At 34.4% G+C, this 24,470-nt stretch overlaps 1 protein-coding gene across 1 annotated transcript; it reads right to left on the bottom strand.

Moving 5' to 3' along the window:
- Positions 1-3,821: 3,821 nt before the first annotated feature.
- LOC133338637 (anoctamin-6-like) lies at positions 3,822-22,782 on the bottom strand. The gene is made up of 11 exons (XM_061546806.1): positions 22,218-22,782; positions 13,487-13,726; positions 10,269-10,429; positions 8,307-8,475; positions 8,192-8,247; positions 7,972-8,130; positions 7,734-7,894; positions 5,466-5,710; positions 4,779-5,400; positions 4,228-4,715; positions 3,822-4,163 (listed from the first exon to the last, which is right to left on the bottom strand). Exons 1-11 carry the CDS (start codon positions 22,737-22,739, stop codon positions 3,822-3,824), a joined length of 3,165 nt encoding a protein of 1,054 aa, XP_061402790.1. The 5' UTR covers positions 22,740-22,782.
- Positions 22,783-24,470: the final 1,688 nt, after the last annotated feature.

The following is a 24,470-nucleotide window of genomic DNA, read 5'->3' as shown; positions in this document are numbered from 1 at the left end:
CTAAATTACAGCTAATTCGGCGGAAAAATACGATCAAAACCCCCAAAATACTGAACATTAGGAGGTACCGTTATATGGGGACTACCAGAAAAAGTGGACCTATATCCATCATTTTTTGTGGAGAAATTTATTACCCAATAGGAACCCAGCGAATTCCGTTGAAAAACGCGGTCAAGAACCCCAAAATACCGAAAATTGAGGGGTAACGTTATATGGGGGGTACCAGAAACAATTGACCTATATTTATAATTATTAGTAGGTTTATTTGGTACCCAATAAGAACTCAAAGTACCAAATTTCAGCGAATTCTGTTGAAAAACACGCTCAAGAACCTCAAAATACCGAAATTTTGGGGTTACCCTTACATGGGGGCTGTCCGAAAAAATTGACCTATATTTATAATGTTTTGGTGGGGATATTTGCTACCCAATAAGAACTCAAAGTACCAAATTTCAGCGAATTCGGTTGAAAAACACGCTCAAGAACCTCAAAATACCGAAAATTGGGGGGTATCCTTATATGGGAGCTATGCCTAAACGTGGACCGATATAGCCCATCTTCGAACTTGACCTGCCTGCAGACAAAAGACGACTCTATGCGAAATTTTGGGGCTCTATCTCAATTCGTTTAGACGCTAGAGTGATTACAACAGACAGACGGACATGCATAAATCGTCTTAGAATTTTACGCTGATCAAGAATATATATACTTTATAGGGTCGGAAATGAGTATTTCGATGCGTTACAAACGGAAAAACAAAACTAATATACCCTCCATACTATGGTGGAGGGTATAAAAAAGTTGCTTAAGATCCTACGCCGAACATATCAAAAATTCCATGCAGGTTAACTCCCATTAGAAATTCACAACTCCTTTTATGAAAATGAAAATACTAAGCAAACGTTGCAACTCTCCGCGTTTTTTCCGTGTTTTCTTTTCATACGACCAATGATTAGAATAGTTGTTATTTCTGAACTAAATAAAAACCAAATAGTTTAATATTATTTTATATATATTTTCGAAATGTGTATGCATTTTGTAACTTGATTTTCTTTATATTGATTTATTTGCATGTGTTATTATTACTTATTTTTCTTAGAGAGTCTTTGTGTGTGTGTATGTGTATTTGATTCCTTTTCTTTCCATTATAAACATTTTTTGTACAAATTCTTTAATATAAAAAACAACTAAATTTAATTTATGTTTATTTTATTACAAAAAAAATTAATGGACTGCTTAATTTGTAATCTTTGAGTGTATATTAAGGCATATTGTGTTTGTTTGTGTGTGTTTACTGGTAGTTAATAATTTAATCATTACTATTTTAAGGCAAATAAAATAAAAAAAACAATTTGTGATGCAGGTATTTGTAGTGCTTTTATAAAAAAATGATTATTTCGATTTTTTTATTTTTCATACTTATAAATATATTTTTTGTCCAGCAGTATTGATTTGTATTATGTTTTTTATTAAAAATTAACATTTGTTAGTACTCGTACTTTAAGTACTTTCTTGTGGTTTAGTTTGGTTTTTTTTCATTCTCAATTTTCATTTTAGTTTGGTTTTATCTTTTGTTCTTTAATATTTTCATTTTCTTTTTTTCTTTGTCATAAAAAAATATTGATAAAAAAATAAATACAATTTTAATAATAAGTAGTCATCTATAGTGCGTATATATAACACATGCAAAGGTAAATTACAAAGTCTTAAAGAATCTGGAAGGGAAGGTTTTCTGAACTATTGGATTCCATAAACATAACCAGTGAGCGGAGCAGTATAGTCAAACGGGGCCGACCATACGATACCCTACACAACTTCCATGAAAATCCAACTTTCTGTGGTTCTATATTCTGAGATTGGGCAATATTTCGCTATATTTGCATACTTTTGACTGGCTAGAGGTCAGCAAATGTTACTAATAATCAGTACAGCCCCTCTAATTACAGCAATAATTGCGGCCCCTGGAGCGACCAGAAAACCCGACAAAAATAAAGTTTTTGGTCCATTTCATCCCCTAAATATTAACCGATCTTTTCAAAAAACAATTGGGGTCTTCATTGGCCAGAAACCATCCTACATGCAAAATTTCGTGAAGATTGGTCCAAAACTGTGGCCTGTATCGTGTTTACAAATTATAATGGACAGACGGACGGACGGACACACATGTCTAGATCGACTCAGCTAGTCGAGATATGACGATCGGTATACTTAAAGGTGGGTCTAGGACCAATATTTCGCGGCGTTACAAACTTTTGGGGCTGCACAAAGCTATAATACCCTGACAACATAGTTGTGTAGGGTATAATAAACAATTCCCTTAAACAGAAGTAAGTTCTTGCACTGATAGATCTTCTAAAAATTCTTCACTTTCTGCACTGCCTCTGTAGAAAGAAGACCTTTTAGAAAAACTTCGAAAACATTTGGATAAACTTTCAAAATTCTTCTGAAGGCAGTGGACGTTTACCCTTTTACAAACATTTTGGGAATTGGGAAATGTGAATTACCACTTCCAAAAATAAAGAATTTTAACTCACATTTCCCAATGGAGGGTGATCATAGTACATTTGGTATCTTCTAGAACCTTTGACGGTTCTGTCAAAGGTTCTGCCTTTTATGAATATACGACGTTCTGAACGTACTCTTTTGCAATAGTCTTCTACCAATTGAGTGGATAATTCTAATGTTCCAATATAGGTACAGTTAGGCATTATTACTTAGAAGACCTAATGAAGGCATTTTATGGATAGGATATCATCTAAAGGCCTTCTTAAGCTGAACTTTCAATAATCTAGCATACTTTACATATCTTCCAAAGGTCTCTTATGTATACATGTTCCTCTAAAATCATATATATGTGGAAATTAGGACTCATTCCAAAGGTCTCCTTTTGTACACATGTTCTTCATTTATAAATAGAAGACTCTATAAAAAAAATCTCTTCCAAACATCTTCTAATTCTAGCCGCTCTGCGAAAGATCTTCTATGGACAAAATTATTATGAAAATCCTTCTAGAGGGTGGTGTTTCAAAATGTATTCCGTACAAGGGACTTTTAAATACAGTTCTCCTAACTTTTTCTGGTTTTTTTCAAAGTCCGTAAAAGTTGTTTCAAAGGTATTTTAAAGGCAGTATACACATAAATAGTGTTTCTATAGATAAACGAACTTTGGAAAGTCGAACAATTTACCTTCTAAAAGTAAATTGAGGACAAAAGATCTTATAATGATTTTTTATGGCTCAATTGCCATCAAAAGGTCTACTAACCTCTTCAGGATTTCTTATATAGACATCCGCCTTCAAAATGTGCAATTGTTTTTTACAATGTCTTCAAAAGGTCTACTAAAGAAATTATTCTAAGATTTGACCTTTACTGAATTATTAAGGTCAGTCGAATGCAGAATACCTGAATGATTTTGAATAAATGGCTTGCCTTCAAAGGTATTCAAAAGGGTTCCAACGAGAAACATCTTCCAAAAGTAAAATACGTACTAAGGATAGAAGACATTTAGCAGGCCTTACTTTCCCCGTTTTTTTTTTTTCCTCACAACTCTCATATACCTAAATTCTAAAAACTCTAATTGTAATCTCTCCAGAATTGCGACCAGACATACTATCAAAATTTCTCCGTCATACCAAAGTTATAAAAAATAAAGGAAGCCTTTGATTGATGACTACATCAAATATTCTAAACAATAAATAGCTGCTATAGTTCACAATTAACAAGAAAACAATTACAACTGGCTTACGATTGCCCACTACTTTGGCAACTTTGGCAATCGGCGATGCTAGCTTAGTTCTAAATATTCTTAGATTAACTAATAACTACAGTTGCGTTGTATCATCTTGAATTATATTGCGTTTGCGTAGCTGCACAACATCATCATCTTCTTCTTCAATGGGATCGGAAAATGTGCCACCATTATTCAAGGGATTATTATTGTTGTTGCTGTTAATATTATTATTGATACCCTTAATGACATTCGAAGCAAAGCCGTGGACTTTTTCAGCTAATTTTTTGGCAGCATCTTTTTGGGCTTGGCGTTTTTCATATTCAATGATGTGTTCGCGTAACAAGAAGTTTTCACGTTTAATGCGGCGTAATAACTTGGCTGAGACATCAGGTATGGCCCAGGCAATTATGGTTTGTAGCATTCCAATGACATTCTGAAAAAAACAAATGAATTATTTACACCTAAATTCACCATTAAATATTTAGAAAATTACTCACCTGGAAAATCACAATAAACGCCAATCGTATTATTAAAATTTTCCAATAATACATGGGCCTCTTATACGGATGCTCATGCCATGGTGGATTACGAAATTCCGAATAACGACATTCTGTCACATTACCATATTTCGATTCACCCAATATCGGTTGTACTCGATAATCTTTGGTATCAAAATAGGCCAGTGTAAAATTCAAATAACCCTGTAGACTGTAATCATGCGTCTCATGTTGATAGATTAGTTTCGGTATAAGATTGGTGGAGAATGCAATAATCATGGCACATGAGGCGACGGCAATTTTTGTTACAACTGTCATAATATTAAACCATACGCCAATGTCACGTGCCCGCTGTGCCACGGGGCGTCGTATGAATTTTAACATCTTTACAGCATCCAATCGTACTTCAATGACATTATTGATAAGAGCCAACAGAGGGGCCAAGGGGAATGCCAAACCGAAGAGGGTGATAAAACCAAATTGAATAACTGCAAAGAAATTAAAGAAACGTTATTTTTAAATTGTCTTTACATTTTCTTCACAAGCCCTACCCATTTCCAAATATTCCCCGAACATCGATGTATTCGTCCATGGTTCCAAATGATAATCCTCGGTCCATTGATTGCACGACACCAATTTCTCTTCATTTTTGCGACGACGCAAACCAACATGCGTTGAGAATTTCCGGAATTTCTTCATTAAATATGGCACCAACATTTCAAAAATAGCATTCACAGCCTGTTTACCAACCATAATGATAATCAATTGAATACACAGTTCCATGAGACAACCACCTGGGTTACATTCTTCCTGGCGGAAACCAAATATCGTATTATATTTCATGGGATAGCCAACAAATTTGCCCTTGAGGAATGCAATATAGAACAGCGAAGAATAGTAATTCACAAATTGGAATACATAATGTTTAATGGTTAAGCTCTCGTCATATTCGGTTTGGGTACGACAATATTCCCAATCGGTGAGTTTAACAGCCAACGAACTATAAGCATAATCTAGTATGGAAATGACAATCAGATCAATGATACCAGCTGTAAAAGGCATGGCCATAATTTTGTATGTTGCTGAATTCTCGTCGCCCCAAACACTGTGGGATGCTCGCTGGGCCATACGATAGACGATCATCGAGAATATGGCTATAAGTGATATGCATATCTGAAAGATCAAGTGAAAATCGATTAAGTAAAGAACATTTAGAAAGCAAAGTGTCGCGGACTTACCGATAATACCATTAAACTGTAACTGGTAAAACTGGGTAAAAACTTTGTCGTCCAAAAAGGCACCTCCGGTTCAAATACACTCTCCGGATCTAATTGATCCAATTTTTGAGCAAGTTTTCTATTTTTCCTTAGTTTTTGTAAATACTGAGGGCGAGGATGTTCCACATCGTGCGTATAGCCAGTTAGTCCCCATCGATGTATTAAACGGGCTGAGTAACGTTTCCAAAGCTCCAAATAGGTCACAGCTATAAACGAAAGGTGGGGTTAGTTTACAATTAAAAAAAGCGTGGATTTTTTGGTGAATATTTTTTGAAGATTTCCACAAGCATGGATTTTTAAAAATTATTTTTTTTAAGATTTTCTAAAAATTATTCTCTAAAGATTTCCACAAGCGTGGACTTTTTCAAAAACTATTTTTGAAGATTTCCCAAGCGGGGATTTTTTAAAATTTTTTTAAACATATTTTTAATAAATTTCCACAGTCGTGAGAAGTCTTGAGAATATGCATAGAATCACTTTCTGAGTCGATTTATGCATGTCCGTCCGTCTGACCGTCTGTTGGTGTTAAATTGAAAACAAAGTACAGGTCGCATTTATAATCCGACTTGGATGAAATTTGGCACAGCTCATTTGTTTGGCCCAGGGACGCACCCTATTGAAATTGGGAAAAATCGGTTCAGATTTAGATATAGCTCCCATATATATTTTCGTCCGATTTCATGTAAATGGTGCACCAAAGTCCCTATATATCTTTCGATTTGCACAAAATGTGACACAGCGTAATGAATAGGGTCTAGAATGATGTATGTTAAGTTTCCTGAAAATCGGTTCAGATTTAGATATAGCTCCCATATATAGTTTCGTCCGATTTTATGTAAATGGTGCACCAATATCCCTATATATCATTCGATGTGCACGAAATTTGGCATAGCGTACTGAATGGAGTATTGAATGATGTGTGCAAAGTTTCGTGAAAATCGGTTCAGATTTAGATATAGCTCCCATATATATTTTCGTCCGATTTTATGTAAATGGTGCATCAAAGTCCCTATATATCCTTCGATTTGCACGAAATTTGGTATAACGTACTGAATTGAGCCTAGAATGATGTCTGCCAAGTTTCGAGAACATCGGTCGAGTTTTTTATATAGCTCCCATATATAGTTTCGTCCGATTTCATGTAAATGGTGCACCAAAGTCCCTATATATCTTTCGAGTTATACGAAATTTGGCATAACGTACTGAATTGAGCCTAGAGTAATGTCTACTAAATTTCGTGAAAATCGGTCCAGATTTAGATAGAGCTCCCATATATATTTTCGTCCGATTTATGTAAATAGTGCACCAAGGTCTTTAAATATCTTTCCATTTGCACGAAATTTGGCATAACGTACTGAATTGAGCTTAGTGTGATGTGTGCCAAGTTTCGTGAAAATCGGTCCAGATTTAGATATAGCTCCCATATATAGTTTCTTCCGATTTAAGGTAAATGGTGCACCAAAGTCCCTTAATATCTCTCCATTTGCACGAAATTTGGCACAGCGTAATGAATTAGGTCTAGAATGATGTGTGTTAAGTTTCCTGCAAATCGCTTCAGATTTAGATATAGCTCCCATATATATTCTCGTCCGATTTAATGTAAATGGTTTATAAAAGTCCCTAAATAACTTTCGATTTGCACGAAATTTGGCATAACGTACTGAATTGAGCTTAGAGTGATGTCTGCCAAGTTTCGTGAAAATCGGTCCACATCTATATATAGCTCCCATATATACTTTAGTCCGATTTAAGGCAAACGGTGTACCAAAATTCCCTTAATATTCTTTGGTTTGCACGAAATTTGGCACAGCGTAATGAATTAGGTCTAGAATGATGTGAGTTAAGTTTCCTGAAATCGATTCAGATTTAGATATATTTTCCATATCTGGACAAATGAAAAATTTAGTATCGGTTGCAGAATGAAATGTTTATGGATCCAATTTAATTTTACAGGTCCTTTGAAAATGAAGTCTGTTAAGATTCATATGTTTAATATACCCAAAGTTGTGAAGAGTATCATGTAGTCGTCTCCGTCCGACTTTATTACTTTCCTTACTGGTCTCAAAAGGAATCATGTGTCTATCTCTTTTCCTTTTGCCTGTTACAAACATATGCACAAAGACATAATACCATGTACCACAGTGTGGTGAAGGGTATAAAAATTGGATTCATTGAAGACTCATTTTTCAAAAACTATTTTTTATTCAGTTATTAATTTTTGATACTCACCCCACATTGACATTATAAACGCAAACAACACTGTCATATTATTATCTATCAGATAATTCATTTTCGATGCTGCACAGGTATTTTTCAGTTCCCAATAATCACAATTACGATCACATTGCGGACACATTAGGGTGGTTTTGTTTGCATTGCATATTTCTTGACTGTCAAAAATATAAAAAAAAAATTCCAAAATAAAATTTGATTTGCAATAGGTGTGTCAGCGTATTCGTCATCATACCTGATTGGATCAGTGTGCCACGTTATAAAACCATAAATAAAGAAGAGTATACCAAAAATGCTAACCGGTATCAACATGTGTGTATAAAATCCAAGCCATGCAAAATATATGGCAACCTTGGCACCAAAGTATTCTTTTATTGCATCTAGTGGTTGTAAACTAAAAGCAAGATACAGTTAATAGATGTATATGATAAATTTAATTAAATTTTCAAACTCACTGTTTCCATTTTCTTATATTGGCCCATTCGCTTAACAGTAAATCTCTATCAGTGTCCTGAAATATTATATAGCCATTAAGAAAGTTCATATGTGTATTGAAATTCCGAAACTTACGTCATGCAGCGTATATGCACATTCATAAACACCATCAGCTAAAAGTTTTTCTATACCTAAATTATCGGGAGTTTCTTCACCTTCTATAAAATGTTGTCGCTCCAATATAAAATTGATTATATAAATTCGAGTACCGGCATCAAAGAAATTTGGTTGCTCACAATCAAATCTGTAAGGAGAACAAAGTTATGTATTGAACAAAAGTTATTATGAGATTTCAAATATTTCCAGCTGAGTTCATATGCACGACCTTTTGGTAATGAAATCTGAACAAACTCAGTTACATCTATCAACAGATACGACAAAATTAAATTCTTTTGACCTTCACTTTTATACCCTCCACCATAGTATGGAGGGTATATTAGTTTTGTTTTTCCGTTTGTAACTCATCGAAATAATTATTTCCGACCCTATAATGTATATGTATTCTTGATCAGAGTAAAATTTTATGACGATTTAGCCATGTTCGTATGTCTGTTGTAATCACTCTAGCCTCTAAACGAGATTGATCGCCAAAATTTTGCATAGAGCCGTTTGTCTGCAGTCAGGTCAAGTTCGAAGATGGGCTATATCGGTCCACGTTTAGGCATAGCTCCCATATAAGGGTACCCCCCAATTTTCGGTATTTTGGGGCTTGAGTTCGCTTTTCACGAATTCGCTGAAATTGGGTACATTGGGTTCTTATTGGGAACCAACTTTCTCAAGTAATAGTTATAAATATAGGTCCACTTTTTCTGGTATCCCCCCTATTTGGTACCCCCAATTTTCAGTTTTTGCGGGGATTTTGACCAGATTTGTTTTAATATGTACCAAATCTCTCCACAAAGAATTATGAACATAGGTCCACTTTTTCTAGTAGCCTCTATATAACGGTACCCTCTAATTTGCAGTATTTTGGGGTTCTTGAGCGCGTTTTTCAGACGAATTCGCTGAAATTTGGTACATTGGGTTCTTTTGGGGTACTAAATTTCTCAACAAAAGACTACAATTATAGGTAGACTTTTTCTGGTAGCCCCCCATATAATGATACCCCCTAATTTTCAGTATTTTGGAGGTTTTTATCGTATTTTTCCACCGAATTGGCTGTAATTTAGTATTTTGAATTCCTAATAGGTTGTTCATCTCTCCACAAAAAAAAATATGAATACAGGTTATTTTTTTTTGGATAGCCCCCATATAAGGGTACAATCCAATTTTCTATATTTTGGAGTTCTTGAGCACGTTTTCCAACCGATTTGGTATTTTGTAGTGTTTGGAAGAAATAAGAGGTTGTGCAAAGTTTGGATGAAATCCAAGTTTTCTGAAACGGATTTGGTTTAAAGAAACATGGGGTCTGGAGCCAATATTTAGATTGGGCACATTTTACACCGTATCAAAGTTTATACACCCTCATTAGGGTATAAATATCCATTTGAGGGTATAAACATCGTTTGATATCAGTATTATTCCGTGTTCATACGCATAGATACCTAATTCATAACCTGTGAAGACCTTACAAACGTGTATTGAAATATTGCGATCGTATTTTTATACCCTACGCCAAACTGTTGTACGATTTGTACCTATGTTAGTAAAATTCAGAAGGAGGATATTCATAGAATCTTTAACTTTTAGATGTGTTTTGAAATGTTTATATGCGTGTGTTAATGACTTACATACACATAATGCTCTAGTAATTACCCTGTAGGGAAATGAACTAGTTTTAAACTAACTAGAAACTAATTTAAAAATAGTCACTACTAGTCCATTTATCGATTATTTTTCTTTGGACCAACTGACTATTTTTACATGGGGATGAGCGGGGCAATATTCAGTCACATTTCAACTAGTTAAAAAGCAGTAATTTTGTGACCGATTAATAGTTAGTTTAAAAAAGTGGAGATATTCATCGGTCCAAAAAGGTTAATTTGGTACTTTTTGAGTTACCATGTGTTAAGAATATTTCAGTGGATAAATACTTACAAATGCTCATAGTTGCGTTGAAATTCAAAATGAATACGTTTTGGTTTAGGTGGAAACTTTTCAGGATTCAGTTGTATTGATTTGAATAAATTGCCACAACACGTTCGTACACTATCACTGAGTTCATATTCTTCTCTATAGATTTGATCTTGACCGGGTATCTGAAATATAAGAATAAACAATTAATAAAATAACCAGTAAGGAAACTAGTAAAATCGGACGGGGGACGACAATATGATACACTTCAACAGATGCATCCTAATAACGTAGGACCATTGACATGAAATTAGACGAAGTTAAATATGTAATCGTTGAACCAACTTAAATAAATCCATACACATGCCATTCTCTAACCTATCCTAAATTTTATTACTTTCGGACAGAATGAAATGAGGGGACCCCCATTATAGGTTTTAAAAAAATGACTATTGGTTTTTGATTTATGCCGAATCTACACTACTTCAATAATGTTCCTATAAAATTTCATGTTAAAGTCTTAACAACTCTTGAAGATATAGCCGATTTAGCATCAAGTGCCGTCAAAAGTGATTATCAAACTATCAAGGTGTTTTTCTGGAAATAGTATTTTTAAAACAGTATGAAAGTTAATTTTGTCATTCCGATTGTAATTCATCGAAATATTCATTTTCGAATTATAGAGTACATATTCCTGAACAAACATAATATCTTTTGTGCGTCATTTACTTTAAATTATACTAAAACTTGAAACAACATTGAGACAAAATAATGCACAGCGTATCCAATTGATCATTGAAGAATGGTTCTGAACTTCAATTATCAATTGGATACGCTGTGCATTATTTTGTCTCAATCGGACACACTTTGGGTGCACTATTTACATGAAATCGGACGATTTTAAGAGACTCAATTTGACACGCTGTTAAAATGTTGGTATCGATACGAAAAATTTTAGGTATTTGGGTCACCATCGACCAACTACCCTAGTGAAAAATTTGCATACCGTGTCCGCCTGTGCAAACCACGCTATACATAAATTTTTCACACATTTATCTTTTGATTGCAGTCAAATTTGAAGTAAATATATATTTTGTGTCCTCACTAAGCGAATCATTTTTTTACCAAAAATTATCAATATCTGTTGGATATGTTAAGGATTTCAGATATCTTTTTCAATGGAATTTGTAAGTTGAGGTTTTGAATTCTTATTGGGCGACAATTTTTTATTTATTTATTTATTTTGTATTTTAGGTTCATATTATGTGAAAAATCTTCCTACAATTGCAGTTCATTTATATGGACTATCTGAGCCATTCTTTCGCCTTTAAATATACCCTCTGAATTTCAGCTCGTATATACATTTTCCACGAGCACACCTTTAGCAACTTCTTCTGATCTTAAGCTCGCTTATAAATACTCACTGAGCCTCCAGCACTACTTAAGTTTGCTTATGACCTCACTTATATTGAATACCAGAGCATTCTGCGCACTACTAAAGTTCTCTATAACAACTCCACGAGATTTCAACACTGTTATAAGGACTTTATGAATCTTCAATTGCTCACTTCTAAAGACTATTTGACTATTTGTTTCAATATTGTTCTATGTAATTGTAAACCTAATCTCCAGTATTTTAAAATTTTAGGAAAAGTGCCTGCAATGTAGTATTATTATTATACCTTCAACGCACTGCGGTCTTTGTGCATATGTTTGTAACAAGCAAAAGAAAATGATTTTATGCATATTCCTTTGTGAAATAAAACTTCAGCTCTCTTTCTGAGGTTTAGACTGTCTATAAAGATTCTGAACCTCCAGTCTCTAGTTTATTTATATGGAGAACTCAGCCTCCAGGTATCCCATAAAACATATCAGAGCCTCTAGCTCATTTAGACTTCTGCTCGATTTTATACTGCATATAAAAATGTCAGTGTACCTATGAAGACACTCTGTGTTTCAATATTGTTCCATGTCATTATATACCTAATGTCAGTATTTTTAAATTTTAGGAAATTTTGATATCAAAAGCGGCTACATTACATTAAAAATACTACATTATTATTATTATTGTTATTACCCTATGAATTAGGAAATATAAATGGATCAACGGTGAAACTTTGTTTGAAGTAAATGTCAGGATACCCATGGTGGAGTGTAAAAAAGTTCGGTACTGCACCGAACCTAACGAACATAAATCCAGTTTGATGCGCTTATAAGCAGAATGTATATATCGAATTAATAGAAATGTGTGTTTAAAGCAGGGATAGCCAACAATACATATGCAAACTGCTATGATTGTGTTGGACACACGCATAGTTTGGTTGGGAGAGTAATTTTCGCTCTCTCGGCACAGATCGTATATGTTAAAGCATTGCAAAGCAAACGACATGTTCGATGTCGAGAGTAATGTTGAGTTCGAACACAGAACTGTGATTGTATTGGTACTCTCCCAAAGCGCCCACGGGCGCCTGTTTGGTGAACGTTGGTTTAAAGCAGGGATAGCCAACAATACATATGCAAACTGCTATGATTGTGTTGGACACACGCATAGTTTGGTTGGGAGAGTAATTTTCGCTCTCTCGGCACAGATCGTATATGTTAAAGCATTGCAAAGCAAACGACATGTTCGATGTCGAGAGTAATGTTGAGTTCGAACACAGAACTGTGATTGTATTGGTACTCTCCCAAAGCGCCCACGGGCGCCTGTTTGGTGAACGTTGGTTTAAAGCAGGGTTAGCCAACAATACATATGCAAACTGCTATGATTGTGTTGGACACACGCATAGATCCGTTGGGAGAGTAATTTTCGCTCTCTCGGTACAGATCGTCTATGTTAAAGCATTGCAAAGCATACGACATGTTCGATGTCGAGAATAATGTTGAGTTCGAACACAGAACTGTGATTGTATTGATACTCTCCCAAAGCGCCCACGGGCGCCTGTTTGGTGAACAGTGGTTTAAAGCATAACTAATATTTGCACTAGTTTCAGTATAATTAAGCAGTGTAGTATAGCTCCATGTGGGGTTGGAAACGTCATTAAAAGTAATTTTCAGCATAGAACGATGAAGGGTACTAAACGCCTTCTTCAATTACTTTTAGTCAAACTGTCAGAATGCAGAAACAGATTGAAGTACATATAACAGGGATTCACTTATCAACCCAATGTCAATGTATTTTAAATCACCAATAACATTTGCACAAATTCCACAGCTATCAATCTTAACAATTTCTTTATACACACCTTTTTCATTGGCAGCTTAATTTTAAGTATTTCAGCATAACGATACAACACCTCTCTGGGTGCATGAATCTTAATGAAATGTATCCGTTGGGTATTATCACGTTCTAGGTGGAGGCCTTCTTTTTCTAAATTCGCTTCGAATGTTTCACGTTTTTTGATATTGTCCAATTTGTGATCGGCACCATTGTAGGCCAGAACATAGTCAACACCACGTACACCATCTTGGAAACGTCGTCGAGTCTAAAGAGGGGAGAACGAAAAATATATATAATTATTATTATTCAGATTTTCAGTGTTTCTTTTCCTATGCTCTAGAATATATAAAACTATTCATAAATACAAAAATTAATAAACTGTTGGATGACTTGGTCTAAATATAAAAACATAATATACATATATAAATAAAATGTATACATAAGCATATTTTGGGGATGGTCAACCTAACACTAAAGCCACACTACATTAAAACAAAAACAACAAATAATAATAAATAATTATATTAAATACTGTCAAACATACATAGTTATAACTACCACCTGTTGAATAACGAAATACATGTATATAGCTTATTACAAATAAATTATAGGTGTTAATTGGCAGTCAATATGTATCATCATACAAAATATATTTTTTTCTTCATAATTAACCAAACACATGAAAAGAAATTCTGTTGCCAAAGAATCGCCACAACACAATTCCACTGTATTATAAATATTGAAAATTGGAATTTTTAAATGTTGATATTTTCAAATATAAATATTTTCTTACTCGTGGATCACCAACTACCGTATCGAGATTGGAAAATAATTCCATACAATTTCCCATGGTCCGCAATACTCTTATTTTTAGAACTAATTACTATTTTTAAAACAAAACATTAGGAGGAAAGCACCAAACAAACAAACAAAACACCGGAAGATTTATTGCCCTGAGTCATTAAAGCTAATATTTTCTTGTATTTCATTGGAACATTTTTTTTATGAACAGCCTTTGTTTTGTAAAAAATATCAAATAAAAACAAAATAAAAAAATTGATAATTTTCGAATTCTTTTCACGCTTCTTCGGCTTTGCAACTATTGCTGCTCTGTCGAAACACCGACAAGAACACTGAATCAACTGTTTTGAACAATTCTATGAAGAACAGATGAGACGCCAAAAAACCAACAACAAAAACAATACCATCAGAAACTGGGTACATTTTTTTAGGTGACACTACCGGTCTTTTGTTGTGGGCTGTGGAACACATTTGCATGATGGGGGATCTCAATTGACTCATTTGTTTGAAGAGAATGTGTATGTTCTCTTCTCTTGAAAGAAGACTTATAATAAAATGAGGTGTATTCGTGCCTCTTCGTACTAATTTAAGTCTATAGTGATGTGTATTAAGTTTCGTGAAAATCGGTTCAGATTTAGATATGGCTCCCATATATATTTTCGTCCGATTTGAGGTAAATACTGCACGAAAATTTTAATAGCGTACTGAATTAAGTCTAGAACGATGTTTTTTACATTTCGAGAAAATCGGTTCAGATTTAGATATAGCTCCCATATATATTTCCGTCCGATTTTAGGTAAATGGTCCCTATATATCATTCGATTTGCACGAAATTTGGCACAGCGTACTGAATTGAGTCTAGAATGGTGTGCATTAAGTATTGTGAAAATCGGTTCCGATTTAGATATGGCTCCCATATATATTTTCGTCCGATTTTGGGTAAATAGTGCACCAAAGTCCCTTTATATCCTTCGATGTGCATGACATTTGGTAAGGTTAGGATCGGTTCAGATGTCTATGTGGCTCTCATATATTGATATATATTTGTCCGATTTTACATAAATTCCGCTCCAAACTTTTAATGTTTCTCCGATTAACACGACAAATTGAGACTTGAATGCGTTGTGTTGAAATTGGTGCAGATGCGGACATAGCTTCAATATGTATTTCGAACAGGTGTCTGATTGAAATTAAAATTTTAACAGTGCGGCGTAACGAATAACGTGTATCAATTTTGCTATAAAACGTTTTACATAAATTTGTCCCATGGTACACAGACGACTCTAAGTCTGCCCGAATGAAATTAAATTTATCATAGGTTGTAGAAAGACATGCGTATGTTTCATATAGTCGTCCCAGTCCGACTTTACTACTTTCCTTACTGGTTTTGATTCGAATTTTTACCTACAGTTTATTTTATACATTGTACACACATAGCTAGTGATAGGATGATTTAAAGACGATTTTTTGTGTAAATAGAATATGCCAATTGAAAAGTCACCGTCTTGCACATATGTATATGGACAAAAAAATCCGTACGGTTTTTAGTTAACAATGACACGCATAAGACAAGTGCATAAAATCAAAAATATTGCTTCTTAAAGAAAATTTCTAGTAAGGATGAGACAAAAGTCGAACGGGTCCGACTTTGAGTATATACACCAGGTTCCTTGAGAATCTCAAAAACTATATATTTGGATGCCAAGCAAACATATAAAGATTTCGTGGCATTCGGAAAAACGTGGAGGGTTTGGCAAATCTTTTACATAAAATCGGACGAAATGTATATACCAGGGATGGTCCGAGTGACGAAGTTTTAGGTTTTCGACTGTCAAAAAGGCGTAAAAGTCATAAACCTTTATAAAATCTAATACATGTAGTAAACGTAATTTATTTCAATATTATCACTATACCGAATTTTAGCGGTACCGTTAAATAGGGCCCCCCTGAAACTTGGGTCAATATTAATAATTTGTGGTGCGGACATGTGGTATACATTAAGAACCCAAAATACTAAACTACAGTTAATTCGGTTAAAAATCTTGTCCATAATCTCCAAAATACCGAATATTGGGGGGTACCCTGAAACTTGGAACAATATGCATAGTGTTTAGAATGGAGATGTACAATACAAATCCAAAATATAAAATTACAGCCAATTCGGTTGAAACGCTTGTCGAAACTCGTCTAAATATCGAATATATGGAAGCTACTATGAAACTTGTGTAAATATTAATAATTTTTAGTGCGGAGATGCGCTATACAATGAGAACCCTAAATACCAAATTAAAGCCAAAAAAATGGGATATATCGGTCAAAAACATGGACCGATATATCCCGTTTGCAATACCAAACATTCTAGGAGTTATAAGTAAAAATGTACTTAGCATGGCACGTACGATAAAAGAAACTTCCATACTTTGAAAGCTTCTACTGAAAAACTCAATTTTCAGAGGCGCCGATATAGGCATATAATTTTAATTTCATCTAGAATAAATAGATATAGATTTTGGGGTCTGCGGTGAATATTTCGAAGTGTTGCAAACGGAATGACAAAATTAATATATACTTCACCATATGGTGGAGTGTATACAAATACTACGCTGTGCAGACATCCGATCAAATTTGATATTACTTTCGGTTCATGTGAGATTTATAAGATTTCGAAAAATTGACCCATTGTGTGTTTGGGTACTGGAAGGAGGCGACTGATAAGCCAAAATTCCTTCGAAAATTATACAGACTTGGATAAAACAGTAGGTGGTTCAAAATTTGGTGTACATCGGATAGTCCGTTCGCATGATATTATGAAATTAATTTTCAATAAAATTTTAATCTTTTTGTGGCGGATGTACCATCTTCGAAATATTGCATTGCTCAGTGGATCGGCTCTAATATGATGTTTTTCAAGTTCTATTGCAATCGATTCAAATTTAGATATAGTCCGGCTTCATGTCAATGGTGCACTGAAGTTGCTACGCCTGTGATCGACATGACTTCAACATAGGGTGGATGAATACCTCGAAATGTTCACCGGAGAACCGATAAATATTCATAATAAAAATAAAATTCTATATCGATTCAGCTCGTCTATAGAAAACAACTTAGAGCTTAAAATATTTAATATGGAGTTTTAAATATCGGACTAAACTTCCGGGTATTCCCATATAACCGAATAGGCTCCAATTTAATGTTTTTGGTAGGATGATTTCCCACCAAGCTATTTTAAATATTGGTCGATCTCTGGGTAAAGCCCTCCTTGCCATATTTGCCCATTACGAAACACCTGTAATTTGGTAATATGGAATCTCCCATTTTCAATATTTCTATATAGATCACCCTATTTGGTTTGTTCAAGGTTATGGCGGAATTCTTCAGTCAGAGTGTATGTCCCTGGTATTTCGCTTTCTTCTGGTAGCAATATACGATGGCATATTCCCCTTATAGAAGTCTCTGCTACTTGTTTCATTTATTTGAAGATCCGATCCATACAGTATAAATATCTTTTTATTCCAAGTCTCCATTGTAGATCATTTAATATTCTCTTTATTGCTACAACTGTTTACATTAATGAATTAAATGTACAATCATCGCCCATGATTATGACATGGATATCAAAATCACAGCAACCCCATATCAACGAAATAAAAATTTCTCTTTCATTGTTAATAAAATACAACAACAACAAAAAATAAATTGTGTTGTGTACATTTATTATTTACATTCCACATGACCTAAATTCGACTAAATTGGCCTTGCCGGTAATATATTTGACATATATTATTGAACTTGCCCCAGACTAATAAGGTGTTCCGTTGAATGTTAGTTAGCATTTTTTTATAGTCACAACAGTTGAAAATTTTTGTATGGGATTCAAATTGAAGAAAAAAATAAAATATGCGTTTTTTGAAACGAAATATAAAAAATAGAGATATACAGTTTTATAACGAAATTATCAGCCTTATTCTGGATGTAAAAAATGTTCGCTTTCACATTCTCGCATTATTCTGAATGAATTAGGAGAAGCAAGAAATGCGAGGTGCGGATTCGAATTTTTGAAAATGATTGTTAAAAAAAGATTCGTGTTGCCATATTAATTTAAGTTGTAATGTGTGTTGTCATATTGTAATTTAAGTTGTAATGTTTGTAATTGTAATTTAAATTTGTAATATTTTTCAATATTTTATTTATTCTTTTTTTTTTTGAGTGTTACTTCTTTGTTGTTATTTAAACTTTATAACAACATAAATATGAAATACCAATAATCCGCTAATGTTTGAAAATATGGCAACATACAACAGCGTGTGAAACAGCTGTTTATTGTTTTGATGCAATTTGGTGCAACAACTACAACAGCTCCCTTTAAATGTATTGGGAAAAATTTCGCGCAAAATGTCATCACATTCTGCCACTCCCTGTAATCTAGAATAACAAATTTTCCCCAAAGCGGATTTTTTCGCTTTCGAACTTTATTCAGAATAAGGGAAAATGAAAATGCGAAAAATTGCCTGTGAGTTCTGTTTCAGAATACCTTTTAGGGGGAAAACAAAAAAATGAACGGGGAATTGATGTCCAAAATAAGGACGGGGCCGACCATATGAAACCCTGCACAACTTCCACGAAAATCTAAATCTGTGGTTCTATATTCTGAGCATGGAAAATGTTTCGCTATATTTGAACCCTCGTGACCGACTAGAGGTTAACAAATATTACTAATATTCAGTACAGCCCTTCTAATTACTTGTCTATATTCCCTTCACCGTGGGTTGTGTTGTGATGTTCATCTTTTAATTGTGGCCTATAGATCGACTCGAAAAAACACAAAACATAAGTTTAAGATCCACTTCATCTCAATATTATTATCTGATAATACATGAATACGTAAGCACCTATATATATTTAAGTGTAACTCCCACATCCGACTACATACGACAATGTAATTGGTATCAATGTAAAGGTCAACCACTCCTCTTGGATATACTGTCAACTTCTTGGGTCTACATGCTCAAGGGGTAAATATATACGACATAGAATACAAATTTTGTAATTTTTCACACAAAAGTCAGGGTCCATTTGACCCCCTAAATATTGACCTATCTTTATCAAAATAGGCATGCTTATTCTTTGGCCCGATCCCATTCTCGGCCTCTGGAGCGACCAGAAAATCATACAAAAATAAAGTTTTTGGTCCATTTCATCCCCTAAGTATTAACAGATGTTTACCAAAACCAATAGGGGTCTTCATTGGTCAGAACCCATCCTACATGCAAAATTTCGTGAAGAAATTGGTCCATGGTCAATAACTGTGGCCTGTATTGTGTTTACAAATTATAATGGACACACGGACTGACGGCCACACATGTCTAGATCGATTCAGCTAGTCGAGATATGACGATCGGTATATATAAAGGTGGGTCTAGGACCAATATTTCGCGGCGTTACAAACTCTTGGGGCTGTACAAAGCTATAATACCCAACATAGTTGTGTAGGGTATAAAAACGATGTTCGACCAACCCATCTTGAAGAATGTGATAAAAAACGATCAGAACTAAGCTAAACAAACAAAATGTATTGTTCGCGTAATCATATTAATTGTTTCGGCAATGCACAGGCTCGAAATCACTGATTTGGTGCCGCTAAATTAATAACTACTAAACCAATTAAGATATGTTGCTGAAAAATGTAGCCCCCGATTTTCAGTATTTTTCACAGCGTATTTGTTAAGTACAAATTGATGTATGTGAAGTTTTGTCGAAATTTGTTCAGATTAAGGTATATATAAATGATTAAGGTATATATAAAAACCCCCAAAAATTGGTCCGATTTACCCGCAATTTTGCTTATAATTCTGAATTTAGTCTAGAATCGGATGTATCAACATTTGCTTATGTCGATATGTGTGGCATCAAATATAATTTCTAATGTGTTGCAACTCTTTTATTCTCTTAAGAGGTGTGGAGTGGCGTATAGTGGGTTCCGTCCAACGGTCGTCCTTTCTCTACTGTTTATACCCAACACAAGTATGTTGTCAAGGTATTAAATCTTTGTGTGCCCCTGGATTTTGTAACACCGCGAAATGTTTGATACAAGCTATATCTAAATCTTAACCGATTTTCTCGAAACTTGGCACACATCATTCTAGACCTAATTCAGTACTCTATGCTAAATTTCGTGCAAATCGAAAGATATATAGGGACTTTGGTGCACCATTTACCTTAAATCGGACGAAGATATAACTAAATCTGATCAGATTTTCTCGAAACTTAGCACACATCATTCTGGACCTAATTCAGTACTTTGTGCCAAATTTCGTGCAAATCGAAAGATACATAGGGACTTTGGTGCACCATTTACCTTAAATCGGACGAAAATATATATGGGAGCTATATCTAAATCTGAACCAATTTTTCCCATTTTCAATAGGGTTCGTCCTTGGGCCAATTAAGTGACCTGTGCCAAATTTCATCCAAATCGGATAATAAATGCGACCTGTACTTTGTTAACAAAAATACATGGAGGGACGGACAGACGGACATGCATAAATCCACTCAGAAAGTGACTCTCTATTATTTTTGCCGTTACAAACATATGCACAAAGACATAATACCCTGTACCATACTGTGGTGAAGGGTATAAAAATGAGTAGACAGATTTCAACGGCTACGGCCTTTTGATTTAAAGGCAAAATATGTAACGATTTTAAATAGCAATTCTTGCTTAAACAATAATCATGTCTCTTTCCATAACAATCGAACAAGACTTTTGTATGAAAAATTGCAAATTTTGTATTGATCGACAAATTCATAGTAAATCCAAGAGGAGTGATTGACCTTTAAATCCATGCCAATTATATTGTTGTATGTGCTCGGATGTTGGAGTTTTACATAAGTACTTACAGGTGGCTTCGTATTGTAATATTGTTTAATATCTATAAACCGATTGGCACAAAATTTTGCACAACTAACTGAAGTTAGTATAACCTAACGTGTGGGAAGTTTCGTTGAAATCGGTTCAGATTTAGATATAGCTCCCAAAAATATAGCCGATTGGCACACAATTTTACACAAGGTATTAAAATTCGTATAACCTAACGTGTGGAAAGTTTCGTTGAAACTGGTCTTCAAAAATTTTAAAAATTTGCTAATTACCCTATGAAAGATTCAAATTTCAGTTCGATTTAGTTTTTAATTATGCTAAATACTAAAAGCTTTACAATTTGGCCTAAATATAAAATGTATTAACGAGGTCAATATAATCGTATCGTTATCAACAAAGTGTCCATGCAGTCAAGCGTTAAATGTGTTATCAACTAAATACATTTTTTTGTGTACGTATCAATCAAAGCCAAAAAAAACTACTTAAAACAATTTCTAACTAAATTAGCTAAAAATATTCGAATAAAATCAAATAAATGAAATTAGAAAACAAATTGCCATTACCCGTTCCCGCAAGCGTTTTCTTTAAACAAATTTTTTGTTGTTGTTTTTGTTTGGTGTAAGTTAAGAATTGCTTTTAATAATATTCTGGTTTAGAGAGCGCGCGCACACATACATACACAAAAGAGCATAAAAATAGAAACAAATTTGAAATTATTAATAATAAAAAAGATCAAGGCATTTTTTTGGAAACAAGAAGGTTAAGAAAAGAGATTTGAAAAAAATACCAATACAGTGAATACCAAAAGTATGTAACCAATTAGTGATGGAATGAGAAAAACCAATCAAAATGATGCAATAAACCAATATAATGACAGAAAGAAAAGGGAGAAGTAGGAGAGGAATAAGTCAAAATTTTGTGCATTTTTGTTGTAGTTTTTGTGCAATATAAATGAAAAGATGCAAAATAAAATTTGGAAATATAGAATTGTAGTGTAATTTGGAATTTGTTGTTTTTTTGCATGAAACCAATAGTGTTGTATTAAAAAAAAATCAAGGGATATTGAAGAATTGTTTACCCTAAATTTCCATTGCGAGTATGTAATGGGCAATTTCTTATCTCTACTATTCTGTGTACTATTTTGTATCAGACGTCTAGACACTTCCATATCGTTGGTCATCGTCGTGTGCAGGGCTGCCTCACTAGCACCTGTCGCATTCATGTAATTTGTTCGACCATTCTGTAGAGCCATTACCTGTGCAGCTATAACGGCATCTGTGTAATCTGCACTAGCAACACCGCCACCACCAACTGATGCCGCGGCTACTCCATTACCATTGGTATTCGGTGGCATGTATTGATCCAGTGGTGAGGAGTGCCGATAATTGGGATTCCATGAAGCGCGTGCCTTTAGACCATTTTCAAGGCGTATGCTGTTCGAACGTCTAGCTGGTGTTTCATCACCAGCTAAATCTGCCGCCGAATAGTAAATTGTGTTGCGCGATTGTGACAACGATTTGCGATGAGCGGCTGCGGCCGCTGCAGCCTCTGAATCGGCAAGGGAGATGGTATCAAAATATAAACTTTCACGATCATCCATTTCCGATTCGGGATAATCGTAGTCGTGTGTACGAACTGCAAATATAAACAAATGTTGGAAAAATCAATAAATATCTATCATTTAACACATGGATAAAGATCAATAAAACAAAACAATAGAACTACTTGCTTTTTATAACAACAATGAAAATTAAACAGAAACTGGACAAGCCAATCGAATATAAATAATTTATTACAATGACATCTATTGACAAAGGGTGTGCGATGACAGACAGTAATGTTAGGTTTGTAATTGATTAGTTGATATGGGTATTAGATAATGTTTGTGTTTGTTATGGATGGTGAAAAGTGTTTACTTTCGGGTTTATTGTTATTAAATGATAAACAATTCTTTTATCATCAATTATTGAACTCATATATTGTTTTTTACAACGTGGGAAGGTTATATAGAATTACGTTTATAACGTAATATGTATTGAAGTTGACTTGTTAACCTAATATCAGCTGGACAATCAAAATAATTACCAAGAATACCCGTAACATCAGACTACGAACACTCAGTTTGGAAAATTGGACCATGACCTTCATGATGGCAGATATCACGAGTGATCTTTGTTAGGAGTTTTATAGAAACATAGACTGGAAATCCCACTTCGTAATGCTAAAAATGTACCGAGAACCATAAAGATAGATATAAAGGAGCTCCATCTATATACATGGAGGCTATACAAAAAAATGGCCGCAATTTAAAATTCTTGGTAGGCAGATTAGCCACCAAATGAGAACTCAAAATATCAAATTCGAACTCGAACTGAATTGAAAATATTGGGAACATACCATAAAGTGGACCTAGGCCAGCATTTCTTCCAATCGATTGTTATAAACCACTAGCATGTGTATAAAATCCTCAAAATAATGCAATTTAGAGGGCAAAGTAAAATGACACTAAACATAAAGAGGGACCAATATGGATTATCGTGTAAGAATTAGCGAATATTTGGAGTTATCATTATACCCTACACAACTATGTTGTTAGGGTATTATAGCTTTGTGCAGGCCCAAGAGTTTGTAATGCAGCGAAATATTGGTCCTAGACCAACCTTTAAGTATACTGATCGTCATATCTTGACTAGCTCAGTCGATCTAGACATGTGTGTCCGTCCGTCCGTCTGCCCATTATAATTTGTAAATACGATACAGGCCACAGTTATGGTCCAATCTTCACGAAATGTTGCATATAGGATGGGTTGTGGCCAATGAAGACCCCTAATGTTTTTGGTAAAGATGAAATGGACCAGGGGATGAAATGGACCAAAAACTTTATTTTTGTGTGATTTTCTGGTCACTCCTGAGGCCGCACTTATGGTCCAAACATCGCGAATTTTTACTTGTAGAAGGGGATCGGGCCACAGAATAAGCATGTCTGTTTTGATAAAGATCGGTCAATATTTAGTGAGTCAAATGGACCCTGCCTTTTGTGTGAAAAATTACAAAATTTTTATTCTATAGGGTATATATTTACTCCTGAAGGACATAGACTCGGGAAGTTGATAGTATATCCAAGAGGAGTGCTATGTGCAGGTGCTTACGTATTCAGATATTATTTAATAACCCATTACCATACTAGAGGGCGGAAATATTGCGCTGATCGCTTTTAAATTTTGCATGAGGTTCCAGATATGTTCAAGGACACCGCCTATAATTTTCGGCGATGATCAGATTATAATATTGGGATGAAGTGGACCGAAAACATATTTTTTTGTGTTTTTTG

Source organism: Musca vetustissima, unplaced genomic scaffold (assembly GCF_032173495.1).
Source record: "Musca vetustissima isolate MV318-11 ecotype Yass unplaced genomic scaffold, APGP_CSIRO_Mvet_v1 utg72596, whole genome shotgun sequence".
Taxonomy (NCBI): domain Eukaryota; kingdom Metazoa; phylum Arthropoda; class Insecta; order Diptera; family Muscidae; genus Musca; species Musca vetustissima.
The sequence above is the reverse complement of the archived record's forward strand: the minus strand, read 5'-3'. Positions and strand labels throughout refer to the sequence as shown.